Here is a 16,185-nt window from a genome sequence, read left to right as displayed (position 1 = left end):
TGATTAATGCAGATAGAGCACATGAAAAATGACAGGCCTGCACTGTGTCTCCCATGTGACCTGCAACCAATCATCTCACCTATCTAACTCTTTATATACATCCACTTCACCCGTTGGCTTGAGATCCTAGAGAGAGACAAACCGGGACAAGGATGAGAAGGACGGAGACGTCTCAGATTTATAGTTTGGCAGAGGTTTGATTCGGTTCATCTGCTAATATCACTAATGCAGGCATGACACAACTGGGAGGACACACACACACACACAGACACACAGACACACAGACACACACACACACACACACACTTCTGCACACTCACTGATGGGTAACCTAACTTAGCATTTCTTTTTCTGTCTTTCTCACACTCCCACCAGCAGGAGATGTCTCAGCATCCTCTCATGTCTCCACCTTCTCATTCCTTCTATTTCTGATCCCTCTGATTGCCCTAGCTGTTGGGGGGTTGCTATGGAGACAGGGCTATTGCATCACCCGTCAAAGTAAGGCCCTGCATTTGTCTTTCCCCCCCTGAGTCTGTCCATCAAAGATCTGAAGGCTGTCAGTTCACTCTGGCAGATGTTGATGGACAGAAGCCCTCATGTGTGTGTGTTCACATAGGTGTCGAGCTATCGCTGTCTCACCACTCCGGAGAGCTGGAGAACATCTATGAAAATCCTGATGATCTAAGACAGGTGACTGAAATGCACAGCACCTCTTTCTCCCCCCTGCTGTATTATCAAATCTATTTTTACTCCCCCTTCTTTCTTTCATTCTCTCTCTCTCCTTGTCATTCTTTCTCAATGTATATCTATCTATACTCTGTTATTAAATCTATTTCTCCCTCTCTTCTCCCAGCAGGCACCTCCCCAAGGCTCAGTCTACATGGTGAGTTATTATAATCCTGCTCAGGCAGTGCAAGGAGTAATTGTGTGTGTGTGTGTGTGTCTTCCAAAAACCAGGTCCCAACATTTTGCAATCTGTTTGTGTGTGTGTGTGTGTGTGTGTGTGTGTATGTGTGTGTGTCGTCACTCACCTGCAGGTGGCAGTGCAGGCCCTGGAGAAAATGTTGGATCTTCAACAAGAGTTGAGTAGACAGAAATGGTTAGAAATGTATCCATTAATTCCAGGAAAATAAAATATTTAAAATATAAAATAAAATAAAGTAAAATAGTGGGACAGCGAATGTAACTTTAGATGCAAACAAGGCAAAAGCGGAAGACACAAATGATCCCAACAGTAGACACGATGTCATGAGTATTTAAATATCCCTGAATGCATGTATTGGAAAGATGAAGAGATATGGAGGATGAGGAAGAGACAAAATATGTTTTACATATGGTGAGGTGACATCATTCATGTAAACGATAAGTGTTGCTGCTCTTATCTACTGTACCCACTCTCAGTCTCACTGTTATCTGCATGTTGTAAATACCCTCTAATCGTGGTTTAAACTCTAGGGAAAAACAACAAATAACTGTGTAAAAATAATAGAAATAATGTTTTAAATATTTGTGAATTAAAATTTTCTTTTTGCATGTGAACCTAGAAATTAAAATGTTGTTATAATTTGTTTCATTATTTAAGTAATTTACCGATAAACATGGGCATCTGCTCTATCCCTCTTTGACAAATTAAATGACAGAGGCAGGGATTTGTGAGTAAATCATTGTGAAGCAGACAAAGCTATATCATATGACTTCAGAAGACATTTTGGTCAACTCTTAGGGGCTGTTCATACAAAATGTTTATATAGTTTTTCTATGTGAACTTGCACTAGACATTTCTGATTATTACTGTTGTGTCTCGTCTATTTTGAAGTGTCTCGTGTATCACATGACATTCTAAAAATGCAGCACTCAAGTTTAAAGTGCAGCTGTTAAAAAACGCACCTCTAGGCGTTTTCATGCGTTTTTTACCCCCAGTAGCCTGCATCTCATATTTTTTCCATTCCACTGTGCTGCTTTTCTATTGTTTTCTATGTAAACATGCATTGGATGGATGTGCACTCGTGACTGCTATCTTTTGCAGTGTTGCACACATGACAAAGCGTTCTAAAAACACTTTCTTGAACATTCTTGAAAATTTCTCCTTTCATGTTCAATAAAAGAAAGAAATTCACACATTTTTGGAACAACATGAGGATGTGTAAATGATTTTTGTGTGGACTATCCCTTTAACAGAAGAATTCTGCAGAGAGTCTATTTTCTGCACCCTGCTGCTCCAGAGACTCACTAGCCATGTTTTAAATAATCCATGATGATGGAGTTAGGTTTCATGAAACTGATTGGTCAAAGGACTCGCACATGATTGTGCTACAGTATGGTATGTGACCTTTGCGGTGACCTACATGATTGCACTAGCTTAACTAATGTTCTCGCCGTTGGTTCATTAAATTCAATGAAACCCAGAAGGTCTGTCACACAGAAAAAAAATAACTAATTGGAATAAATATTCACCTGCAGTCTGGCCATTTTCCATTTGTTGACACCTTGACTTAAAGAATTTACAGCAAGAAATAAATAGCGAGAGGCACAAAAAAAAAGTGCCAGACAGACAGAGAGAGAGAGAGAAGAATAGCATACACTTTCTCTCACCTATACTGGCCATTGTGACGGTGTACATATATTGCACTGATTTTCCATTTTTCAGATACAGAGTGCAGGCATACTGTCCAGCTGTCTCAGGGGTCACAGGGAGCACTACAGAACAGCAAAACAGCAGCTGACTGCAGAGAGCGTCTGGGATCCTGAACATATGACCACTTTACAGCTTTAACTTGAGATCCTTCTGAGTTCAAACAACTCAGATCAAGAGCGGTGTGGGAGGACTTGGTGTATCCTGAGGAAGGGAACCGGCAAAACAGATGATGAAAGAGGAAAAATGAACGCGAAGGGTTAAAATGATATATATTCATTAAAGAGCCGGGTGTAGCCGGTCAGATGAGCTTGACTGTGACTGATGTACAGTGTCTCCTCAAACTCAAAGCAGTATCAATCCTGAGCTAATTGAGCTCGGTGGTTTCCACAGTAATGCCACAACCCACAGAATTGTCAGCGGCATGGACAGGTGTAATTACACATAATGAGATCTGTAATGAGGCCTACTAAAAAACATTACTCTAGAGAGAGGGAGGGGAGAGAGATATATATAGAAAGAAGAGACAAAAGTAAAAGAATTGAGTGAGAAAAAGGAGAGCGGGGAGGACGTGAGGGGAAAAAGAGATTCAAGTAAGAACAGGGGGAGATCAGATTAAGAACGGGTGAGAAAGATGAAAGTCCAGACACTGACTGATTGACTCTTGCACGCTGAACTACATTGATTGATAAAACCGCCTGTGCAATTATAAAACGAATCCAAGAGCAATGATGCAAGAACATGCATCATTAAGAGTCAGCGAACGAGTGTTCTGATGTGCTCTCTCTGATAATGACTGTTTAATCACAAAATGTGAAATGTTTTGAAGGGAAAGGTTGACAGAAGAATACAAATGTTGTTATTATTTTCACACCCTCTTTCAGTAGTTTTAATTATTCTCGGATCCATTCAAGAAAACTGGTCCGAATGATTCTGAATAAACTAACTGACTCAAATAACAACAAAACACAAACAGCATCACTCAAAGATTCAATGACATCAGAAGACTACAGAAATATAGAGTTGCATATGATCATTTCTTTTTGTAAATCATTTATTTCATTTGAGTGACAAAAAGTGCACCAAAGAATGTATCCAACCAAACAGGTTTGATTAAAGTAAATTACAATAGAATTTTATTTTTTTAAGTTATATTTAAAGATTTAGCATGAAGGATTTATTTGTGCAGATAATTGTTTTTAATTACTGTGCCCTCGTAATCTTCAATCATACTTAGCAAACAACAATAATTCTTCATTTTTGTTTTACTCAGATACACATCACAATAAGGAAGAAAAGATTATTAATTGCAATTTCTGTTACATGCCAACTTTAAGATTATATCAATGTTATAATATAGATTTAAATAAATAAATTATTTAATTATAATTTAAATCATTAGAAATGTGGAACATATATATTTTGCAATATGAAAAAATGCCATTGAATTTCTTTTACTGTGTAATTATTTTATAGAGATTCCTGAATTACATCAAATATAGACAGAAGATTGTAATAAACTGGTATCCACACACCAGAAGCCATTATATATGTCATGTCAAAACATTGTTGTGACTTCGATGTATACAAAGAAATATTACCATGCAAAACACTCAGTGTGTTGGCTTGACTGAAAGCCTTGTCATACAGGAAGACCTTGCACAAGTAGAGTCCTCCATCCTTCAGGGCCGGGCTTAACAGGAAGGAGAAGTTCCCAGCAGCAGCCAGGGAGGCGGGGTCTATCAAATGTAGGTGGGGTTTGGTCTGGTTGTTGTAGCTCCGCCTCCAACGTTCAAACTGGAATATGAGCTCCATTTTTTTTTTTAACCAGGATACTTCCAGTAGAGCAGCACATCACCAAGCACAGGGGGACATGTTAAAGTGACCAGTGAACTAGAGGGGGCTGCCAAAGACCTTGGGACACCTGTAGAGGACACAGGGTAGTGGACAAAGGTAAAGTTACCTAGAACATGCATGAAAAATGGACTGTGATACAAGAACAATATTTTCAATTTGAATTGATCCCGTCCACACAGTAATCCACTGTGCTGCTAGTCATTCTAGCCTCTTTGTTCTTCACACAGTCAAGCGAGTATAACATTATGAGTCCCAGAGCAAAGTCATATGAGGAGATATGAGAAACGAGACAGGCATGAAAATGGGGATTATGTTATTAAGCTCAGCGAAAGCTCTTCAGAAACATTCTCCTCTCAGATGTAATAACCCTGATTAACTGTTTGCTGACACAACATTAGGGAAGAACAAACCATGTTTGCTTTGGGTCAAGCAGTACAAATTGACAAAGTTTCTTTTATTGTTGTGTTCATTCAATTCCATTCAAGCATTCAAAAAAAATCAGTATTTAGTGAGTTGAAAGAGCCTGGTGGAGAATGTTTCAGTGACTAGAGTAGGATGCTGGGTAAATGGCATGTAGGGAAAGGTCCCATTTTATACACAATAGTATTCCAGTAACAAAAGAGCCTATTACCATGTGTCACCTCTGTGAAAGAAAGCACAGCTTTCACTGAAAGAGAAATAGTGGGACACAGAGAGAAAGTTAGGCATTGTTTATAATAAGGCAGAGATATTCTTAATTTTTTATGAATGTAGTCTCAGATCTGTAACATTGTTTGAATTAAATACTACTAAAATGTTAATTTAGGCACAATATTGACAAAAAACTTGGGACACTGTACAAATTGAATAAAAACAGAGTGCAATGATCTGGAAGTTTCAAATTTCAATATTTTATTCAGAATACAACATAGATGACATATCATCTGTTTAAATGTTTAAACTGAGAAAATGTATCATTTTAAGCAAAGAATAAATTGATTTAAAATTTAATGGCATCAACACATATCAAAAAAGTTGGGACAAGGCCATGTTTACCACTGTGTGGCATCCCCTCTTCTTTTTATAACAGTCTGCAAATGTCTGGGGACTGAGGAGACAAGTTGCTCAAGTTTAGGAATAGGAATGTTGTCCCATTCTTGTCTAATACAGGCTTCTAGTTGCTCAACTGTCTTAGGTTTTATTTGTCACATCTGATGCGCAAAATGTTTCTATGGGTGAAAGATCTGGTTTCAGTATCCGGATCCTTCTTCTACGCAGCCATGATGTTGTAATTGATGCAGTATGTGGTCTGGCATTGTCATGTTGGAAAATGCAAGGTCTTCCCTGAAAGAGACGATGTCTGGATGGGAGCATATGTTGTTCTAGAACTTGGATATACCTTTCAGCATTGATGGTGCCTTTCCAGATGTGTAAGCTGCCCATGCCAAACACACTCATGCAACCCCATACCATCAGAGATGCAGACTTCAGAACTGAGCGCTGATAACAACTTGGATTGTCCTTGTCCTCTTTAGTCCGGATGACATGGCGTCCCAGCAGTGGTGGACAGTAACGGAGTAGCTTTACTTCGTTACTGTACTTAAGTACATTTTTCAAGTATCTGTACTTTACTGGAGTAGTTTTATTTCGAGTAACTTTTACTTTTACTTCACTACATTCCAAAGCATAAAATCGTACTTTTTACTTCACTACATTTCATAAAACATATCGTTACTCCATATAATAAATATGGAGTCTTTTCAAAATAAACTTTTAAATCGGATAGCGAGTCGCACCAAACGATTCGTTTACGAATTAGAATGATCCGATTGCAGATGTTCTGGAGTCGACCACTCACTGATTCAAATGAACCGTTTAGTGCGAGTCTACAGAAGAACCGGGAGATCTTGTGAGCGCGCGTGCGTGCGTCTGATGTTGCTAAAAGTAAGTTATTAATGTCGAAATTTAGGATTAATTATTGTAACTGAAAATCATATTTAGGTCAAAATTGTCAAGTTGTTTGGGAACTAAATCCGCTGTAAAGAGTGATCTGTTTAAGCCCACTGAAATGCTCGAGTGCAAACGATGCAGACACATCAATCAGCGTCTCTGTGTTTTAGGTGTAAAACACACACACACACACACACATTAAACTAACACAGATTATATAAAATAACTCGTGCATGTTCAAATTCCCCGCTGCCGTAATATTAACAGTTTTATTAAAATGCTACTATGTGACGTCTGTTTTTATATTGTTTATCAACAGTAACGTTATATTGTTTGGATTAACTAGACGAGTAGACAGACATGAATGTTTATTCATAACCGTACTGAAAATAAGTAAATATTGCTAGCTGATGCTAACTGTCTATCTAACAAGCTTGCTGGTGCTAACTTGAGGTAATTTTTTATAAATAATGTCCAAATATTTTTATTCAACCACCTATATATATATATATATATATATATATATATATATATATATATATATATATATATATATATATATATATATGTATATATATATATATATATATATATATATATATATATATATATATATTACATCTAGGGACAAAAGAAAGGATGTGATGTCCAGAACATGGTAACTACAGTAATTATCAAAGGGGGGAAGAGATGCACCCCGTTTGGCCAGGGGTGTTTTTACACCACAGACAAGATTTGAGAAGGAAAAAATCATTATGAAAATATAATTATATTTTCCTTAAAATGTTCTTCTTAACTTCAGGCCTTATTATCATGTCATATATAACTGTGATGTTCTGTAAAACAACAGACTTTAAAATACTTTGTTCTTACTGGTGAAAATCAGATGGTCATCTCTGTTTTCTCTCAGGTACATCACAGTGTAAGCTTCACAGTGAATATCACTCTCGTCAACGTAGTCCATATCAACAACAAAAATATATCTTGACTCTATATAGTGGTTATTTTGGAAAAAATCCCAGGGCCCGTATTCATAAAGAATCTTACTGCAAAAAGTAGCTCCTAGTGACAAAATTCTAAGAAAATTCTTAGAAATGTGGGCGTTTACTCTTAAAATTAAAGAAAAAATCCTAGTAAAGAAAAAAGTAATTCAGAAAGCATCTTAACCCTTAAAAGAGGTCTTAAGGTCAAACTTGTTAGGAGCACAATTGAGGACTTTTAAGAGGCTTAAGAGTTTCTTTAGCAGAGGAGAAAATGGCAGAAAGACGAAGAGGCAGAAGAAATGTGTTGCAGACAATGGATGACAGTGAGTTAATAAGACGCGATAGATTATATAATAATTTTTTATATAATTAAAATTTTATATATAAATTAAAGTAATCACTACATTACAATATTTGGCAACTGGGAAAATGCAACAATGCAATAGTGATGATTTGTGTCTGTCACAACCTTCTGTAAGCAGAGTGACAACACAAACAATTACAGCACTTTCAGAACATCTTATTGTGTCGCAGTTCATTTAGTTTCACTGGACATTCCCACCTTGCAGGCTCAAAAAACTGCATTTATGAATATAGCAGGCTTATAGGTGACCACAAGCAGGGGGAATGAACCACTAATAGTTTGTGCTATAAGCTCCCATGTCTGCTTCTTGTCCCTTGCTGTGACACCCGGCCCGAATTTTCCTTTAAGAATGGCCTTGTGTTCATCCACTAACTGGGCTAACAGTAAACACTGTTCCTCTGTCCAGTTTGGCTTTCTCGCCCTTCTTGGTTTTGATTCCATGTTTGATATTTTGAACCAACATTAAAACCGCCACTTAAATAGTACAGCAATCACTGTAATTGGAAAGAGTGGAACAATTTTTATCATTCTAAGGCAATCAAATACCTTATAGGAAATTACAAGCATGGTAAATAAAAAAAGGATTTATATACACACATATAATGTGTGTGTGTGTGTGTGTGTGTGTGTGTGTGTGAGAGAGAGAGAACGGTCAAGTAGGAAAAATTACACATGTAAATTCAAAGTGAGAATTAGAATACACCCTGTACTTAAAATCACTCTTTTTTTCCTTCTTGTACAACCAACCAATCACAGTCTTCAAAAGATTGTGTCATACATAGCAACAGGGTCAACCCCGCCTCCTCACTAAGATGAAAGTTTTTGTCTTTTCCTTACTCAGAGTTGCTCTCAGATCGGTCCTGAATCGCTCTTAAGCTAAGACTCCTACATAAAAGTTTTTAAGCTAAATTAAGAGTTTTCTGAGAGGATTCTTAGAATCTTTATGAATACGGGCCCAGGTATTTTGAGCAGTAGCATTATTTAAAAAAAATATGTGCTAGTATAAAATTAAATTAAGTAGCCTATATAAAATTTCAAACATCTATCTTTCAGTACTTTTTTACTTAAGTACATAAAAAATTGAGTACTTTTGTACTTTTACTTGAGTAAAATTGAAAAAGGAGTACTTTTACTTTTACTGGAGTAATATTTTACTATACGTATCTGTACTTTTACTCAAGAACTTGATTTGTGTACTTCGTCCACCACTGCGTCCCAGTTTCCCAAAAAGAACTTCAAATTTTGATTAGTCTGACCACAGAACAGTTTTCAACTTTGCCACAGTCCATTTCAAATGAGCCTTGGCCCAGAGAAAAAACCTGCGCTCCTGGATCATGTTTAGATATGTCTTCTTTTTTGACCTAAAGAGTTTTAACCTTTAGGATTTTCTGCTATTTATACTACTTATTGCAAATAGTGGCAATTACCTGCACCTCAGTATTGTAGTACATTATAAAACAGTACACAATAATAATGTAGTGTAAATTATAATTTTAATTAAAATTATAAAATGAATGCCACCTTCATTATTTATTTAATCAATTTCCTTAATTTTTATTAAAAATAAATGCCTTTCTGGTGTGAAATGAGATTTGAAAAGGGAGAAAAAAAGTTTGGCGTACTCAAACTCAGCTCAACTGTGTCGAAATGCAAGTGCTTAACTATCCATGCCATTGAAGGTGATATTTTTAAAGCATTGTATATAGTGTTGACTACCCCAAACACATGTTGCTGAGCAGAGTTAGTGTAAATAGCCTCTGCCAACAAGGCAGGCTATTTGCACTTAGTGTAAATAGACACTTCGTTTTATTTCTCATCAGCAAAAATAGTCCCAAACAAAGTTAAAACAGAACCAACCGCTGTTTATGTGAGCAACACCTAGTAGTGGTCTATTTTAAATGAATCAGTGTTTGGGAATGAACTGGTTAATAAATGATTCAGTGACTAATAAAGAAAACAGCTGCATGTGAAATCGCAGTAATTACTTTGTGAAAGTAAAAAAAAAAAAATCATGTTCTATATTGTTTGAATCTGTGTACTGTAGTATAAATGTAATCCAGATGTACAGTACTACAGTAAATTCATCCTGATGTCATTGTCATGTGAGCTGCCAGTGTCAATTGCATTTCTTCACTGCTATTAATAAATCCTCTCTTGTTGCATTATGGGATAGTAAAGTGTCAACTGGATTCACACTTCAAAATCTCACTGTAAATAGTAAGTCAATCCAATTTTTTTTCATTACTGTTTTATGAATACTGTGAATTTAGACTGTACCATTCTTTTCATGTACAGATTTTTTGTCTACTATATGGATACAATTAAGTGGTTGAGATGTTGGACTATTGTCTTTATCACAGTTACAATACAATAAAAACTTATCATTTGCATGTTTTAATGCTTTGTGGTTTAAAATCAAGTGATATGAAGCCACTGAAAAGCAATCATTTTACTATATGACTGCAAGAGAAGTAGCCATATTTAGTCATATTGCCACCCCTAGAAGATAAGTTGCATATTTGGATGCAGCCTGTCTTTGTTTCATTCCATGAATCAATTATTTGAACAAACTGGTTGAGTGAATGATCCAAATGACTTACACAAAACATTCTCATCATCTACTAAAATACCAATGTAACCTACAGAAAGAGTTGCTGAAAATGCACAAATGCACAAACAAGAATGTGCAAATACTTACAAAAACAGAGAAAGTCACAAGACTTAACAGAAAAAAATAAAAAAAATAAAAAATAAATCGAAAAAAATAAAAAAAATAAAAAATAAATCGAAGAACAGAACTAACTGTATAAAGTCAATTTTTTTTTAAATCCAAAACTGACACAATTAGTTTATTTAAATATAGTGTATATAGAGCTTCTATTTAAAAAAAAAAAAGTATAAACTTTGTTTTTTGCTAGAAGAAGGAAAAATATCTGCTACATTAAATCCCTTCAAATCTTTCAAAGATAACATTGACTAAAAGACTGGCATGTTTTAAAAATATATCTCCAAATCTCACAATTCACTGTCACATTCACACAGTGTTCTGAGACAGACTATGTTACCATGGACACGGATTCTGCAGGTATAGACACCGTTGTCTTTAATGCTGATGCGAGGCAGCTGGCTGAGCAGACTGCCCGTGCCATGGGAGATTTCAGTGTGTAGCTGTTCACCCGAGGGAGACACCCACGTTCCCCAGACACCTGAGCTGCCAGTCTCACAGTACTGTCCACTGTGACGGGGGGCGTGGGAGTGACAGATACTGCAAAAGAGAAGGAGAGAAGAATACCTAGAGAAATCAGACACATACATTTAATCAGGCCGAGAAGAACAATCCTCTGCTCTATCACACAGGAGTAGCGTCCTTGCGCAGCTGCTGCCGCCCTGAAGGTCAGAGAGGCATCTGCGGAGATCCCAAACTTTCTGCCTCAGAACACTCTGCTGCTGCGTCCATCTGTTTGTCCATCGATGCAGTTGGCTGATAACAAATAGGACCAGCGATCCTCCCTGGCTGCCGTCATCTTCCAGGTAACCAGTACAGAAGATGTGGGTGGTGAATCAAAGCAGGACAGTGACAGATGTGTCCTCACGTACCATGACCACATCATTCCATACATCACCTACAGTTTATAGACCAGACTCTTTTGCTGAAAATGCATAACATTTAAATAAATAAAACATATCATATCACCCAAACATTCAGATTTGCTAAAAATGTCCTCACCCTCACACCATACACGATTTAGAATTAGTTCACTTGCTCACCAACAGTGTTGGGTTAGTTCTCATAAAATGTAATATATTACTGATTACTATTTCCTCCTTTCAAAAGTAATATATTTATTACTGCCAGCCAACAGTAAGTAGGCTAGTTACATTGCTTTTCTATTAAAACCCAACAACTTGGTAACTGCATAATTTTTGGAGTCTCTTAATATGTGAAAGTTACAGATAAATGAAGAGTACATTTGGCTCAAAATGATGACAAGCCAAAATATTTCAAACAACTTCTGTTATTTAATAAAGCAGCAACAAAGTAATATTTGCAACATTGCTCCAGCAGGTAAAACCAACCAAACATCTTACACATAAGACTGCTCACCAATGGCCCCTGTGCAGTAAATGGGTGCCGTCAGACTCCAAACAGCTTATAAAAACATCACAAAGCTGCATGTTTGTAATAAACAAATGCATCAAGACGTTTTTTAATTTTAAACCATTGCAACTCAAAAACTGTTCTAAACAAACATATCTTTGTATTAAGTCTGTCTTTTTATAAACATTTTGTAAAATCTTTTTTTGCAGACCCCCTTAAACACCCCTTTCAGTCGCCTGGGGGTCTCTATATCCCAGTTTGAGAACCCCTGTAGTGTATAGTGTAAGTTGGAGTTATCTATGTTAATCAGCCAATGAATATAAGCCCAATGCAATTTAGTGTCTCAGTGGTTCATTAAGATAATGCAGAATCCCCCTTAGGTGCTTCTAGTCCCTAATGTATGTTTGATTTCTGTGTATATTATTAAATTAATAATATTGGAAATTTAACTTTTCAAGTTTTAAGTCCAACTTTATTTCAGGCAACCATAAAGTGAAGAAACATTCCAAAGGTGGGTGAAAAAAACTCATATTATCTTAATATATTATGTATAGTTTAAAATATAATAATAATGATACACACACATATATAGATTTATCATACCTGCCATGAGTGGAGAGATGAGGAAATATGAACCAGAACAAATAAGTATGAAAGCATGAAAATATTTTTTTCATGGTGCTGCTAGGAAGCAACATTTTCTTAACAGTTAGCTAGCTAAAGTGCACAAATTTGTCTTCTTTTTTCACATTTGACCACAAGAACAAGACCAGAAAAGGGCGTGACATTAAGAGCTGAGAGCAACATCTGACAGAAGCTGATAAACACAACAAATGTCAAAACACTGACAAAAACACAGAAGCAATTTTACAAACAAAGGACGATTAAACAGAGCACACACTTATTTATATGCAGCTATAATCACAATGAGATAAGTCCATGCTTTTCTCTGCAGCCACATAGTTATGCTTCTGGCTTTAACAAGGAACATATAAGAACAAATAACACCAAATAAATGCATTTCTGAACTCTAAATCATTTGAGAAGTTAGTTGTCCATAAAATTGGACAGAGCAGACTATTAGGCAAGAGTCGACTGTGGGAATTGCTTATGAAAGGAGAGAGAGAGAGAGAGAGAGAGAGAGAGAGAGAGAGAGAGAGAGAGCATAAGAAAAAGGATTTAGAGATGTAATCAGAAATGGTCTTCAGCTTCTGGCTAAATGTCTTTACATCCCCGTAAATGTCTTTAATTAAAGTTAACAGACTTATCAGCACTTCCAAGTCCCATTACCAGCTCAGCTCCTAATCACCTTTGAGCTAAAGAATGAAAGAGGGTCTACAAAAAAAGAGATAAAACTGAAGAAAACTGAAATGGAGAAAGGATGGACTGGGTAAATGAGCAGGGGAAGAGAAACTTCAGAGAGAGCAAACTAGGGCAAAGCAGCTAATGAGAGTCATAGTACTGTGCGTGCCATTGGCCCCGTGTAAACAATCAGAAAGAGAGAATGAGTAAAGAGAGAGATGCTTGGGTTATGATTTAATGGGGTGGGGGAAGTGACATATACTGAACGTGACTAGTGAGGTACAATCAACATTTCTGCCTAGGACAGACCTATTTCAGCAGACATGATCTCACTCCAACATGCAGATTTCCCTATTTCGCCTTCTGAGAAAAAAAAAAAAATTATATATATATATATATATATATATATATATATATATATATATATATATATATATATATATATATATATATATATATATATATATATATATATATATAAAGCATAACATAAATTCTGAACAAAAGCTGTAGATCTGTAGAACTTGAGATATTTTCGTTTATTTCACAGATGAGCAGAAGAATGATCGTTGTTTTAGCGACATGTCACCAGCAGGCGGAGCGCTAGAGCTACCTGTTCTGGTTCATTACTACAACTCGACTACAACTTGAAACAAAACTTGGCCGGAATATATTTCTGGCACTTATTACTTGTTCCTTTGCATTTCCAGTAACTCCACGAACCTCACGATGAAATAAATCTGCGTTCAGCTGGAAACGAAACCAAAAATACAAAAGAGGAAAATCACAAATCCAGCAAGAAACTAATCTCAGAGTTTAGTTTAAATATGTTGAAACGAACTCACGAAAAACTATCTTAGGCTATATTCAGAGTGGACCGTATAATGGCCCATTTGAACGGATTAAAAATATTAGCTACATTGTTACATTACAATATTACACATTATTATGATACAAGTTATCTCGAATGGATTAAATTAGCGTTTGGTTGTTTTAACTTAAAATAGTGCAACGGTCAAAAACTCATTAAAGATGGAAAGTACCAAAGCCTTTTCTGAAATTTAGGTGGCTTTAAATGCAGCGTGACGTGGCGTATGACATCACACGCTTCTGTCCAAAGAGCGGCGCTTCTGCGAGAGTTTCAACAGAGCAGCGACGATCCCCGCGCGACAGGTTTGAGGACACCGGATATTTATTCACCTGTGGGACGGTTTTACCTGGTCGCATGACGCCGCGTCACAGTTTCGGAGGACTTGAGCTATCAATTCAATTCAGAAGAGAATTCTGACTCTAGATTGTAAACCAACTCTGAAGGAAGGCGCTGAATACAGCGACGCACTTACCATATTAAGTTTCTGCGCTCGTTCATTAAAGGAAACCAGAGGAACCACACAGCAGTTTTTATCTCCATCTGACTAACCTTTTTTTTTCTTATTTTTGCGACTCTGAGCTGACTGAGTTTAACAAGCGAAAAAAAGGACAAATTATTATAGGTGGACTGTCCACCCTTCCTTCCGATGAAGATGTCAGGGCTGTTTAGCGCACTCATTCTCCTAATTATTCAAGGTAAGACATGTCATATCATGTTTATAGTATAAGTAGTCACTAATTGTTGCCGGTTATAAAATATACTGATTCGCTTTTGCTTTCATTTTAATTCATAACCTCAATCAAACGCGTTTGCGCAACTCTATGTCATGATAGAAATATGCTTCAGTCAATCTGTAAGCGTGCACGCGCTTCTCAGACTAAATTCATGATGACTATAAAATAATTGTATTAACTAGCCCAGTGTATCATAGTATGGGGGAAATAACTTTGCCTGTGTGATCTCGCATCTGGTTTATTTTCCCTGGAGACTGTGTGAGTTTGGTTTCGATAAGCGCCATGTTTCTCTAGGTGTGGTCTTGGAAGTGTTTTTCCCCCTCTTACGTTTTGACAGGTGTGTGTGTGTTTTTGTTGTTGCGAAACTACGGACATTATCCATTCGTCCTTCAGTGCTCTCTCTTCCTCGTACCACATTTCTCTAGGTTCCTCACGTCCCTGGCGTATTTTCTCCTTCACATCTTATCCTATTATTTCCAGCTGAAGGGACACAAATGAATGTAAATCAATCCGTCAATCACGCAACAGGGTGTTTCTTACAATTTTTTAAAAAGTGTGTTTTCAACTTGGTATTATTTTACCGTTTAACATTAAATCACTCTTTCAGAACGTCATTTTGTTTAATTTTAATAATATAAATAATTTGACTGCCAATCCTTCATTTCCCGAAATATCAAAGAGCTGTTAACAGGCTGACGTCACTGCCTATTGTTTAGTCATATTTCACTGCACGTCTCGTGCACCGTAGCTCCTCTTGATCGCAGACTGAGGGGCTCTTTCTTCATTGTCTCTGCAGTTTAATTATTCATGGGCCATGTCACGGTTCGCAGGGGCACTACACCTGACAGAGAGCTGGTGTGAGTGTCATAAAAAAAAAAACTCGGCTTGAGTGTCTAACCGAGCGCAGACACTGAAAAAGATGTTAGAAATTTCAATTAAAAAGAATGTCAGTGCTACAATACAGTACAACTTGTTACTGGTTAACTGTAAGTTGCCTATAAATATTTAGTTTTCCGTCTCAGTTTCCTCCTGTTTCTACATGTAATTCTAGACTGGATGATGGTGAGATCAGATCTCTGTGAGGAGCACTGGCTGTTGTCAGGCTCCTTGTGCTAACAAAAATCTCCCTGGATTAATACAGTTAATGGCAAAATGAATGTTTGGAAATGTAAACTGATATTTCCTACAGACACACTACAGCAAACCATAGAAATAACTGACTTAAAACCATTTTTTAGCTGGCGAAAATACCAGTGGTTTAATAATTTTGGCTAACGCTGGATGTATATGACATTATGCATTAGGAGGATATGATGTGTCGAAGGTTTGTGACATCAAAGGATAGAGCTCTTTGTCGTAACTTATAAAACAATTCACTTCTTTAACTTATTCATGGTCTGGACCTCTTCTGCTT

The 16,185-nt window shown here is 36.7% G+C and overlaps 1 protein-coding gene across 2 annotated transcripts in view; it reads left to right on the top strand.

Moving 5' to 3' along the window:
• Positions 1-14,283: 14,283 nt before the first annotated feature.
• Positions 14,284-16,185, top strand: part of LOC127974389 (nectin-2) — a 66,635-nt gene continuing 64,733 nt past the window's right edge. Inside the window, exon 1 of one of the 2 annotated variants that reach the window (XM_052577600.1) lies at positions 14,284-14,732. In XM_052577600.1, the coding sequence (XP_052433560.1) occupies positions 14,684-14,732 (49 nt within the window). In that variant the 5' untranslated portion in view covers positions 14,284-14,683. The remainder of the gene's footprint in view (positions 14,733-16,185) is intronic. The other variant, XM_052577601.1, reaches the window with a different exon arrangement.

The sequence above is a fragment of the Carassius gibelio genome, chromosome B16, assembly GCF_023724105.1.
Source record: "Carassius gibelio isolate Cgi1373 ecotype wild population from Czech Republic chromosome B16, carGib1.2-hapl.c, whole genome shotgun sequence".
NCBI lineage: Eukaryota > Metazoa > Chordata > Actinopteri > Cypriniformes > Cyprinidae > Carassius > Carassius gibelio.
Note: the sequence above shows the minus strand (reverse complement) of the source record. Positions and strands in the feature narration are given on the sequence as shown.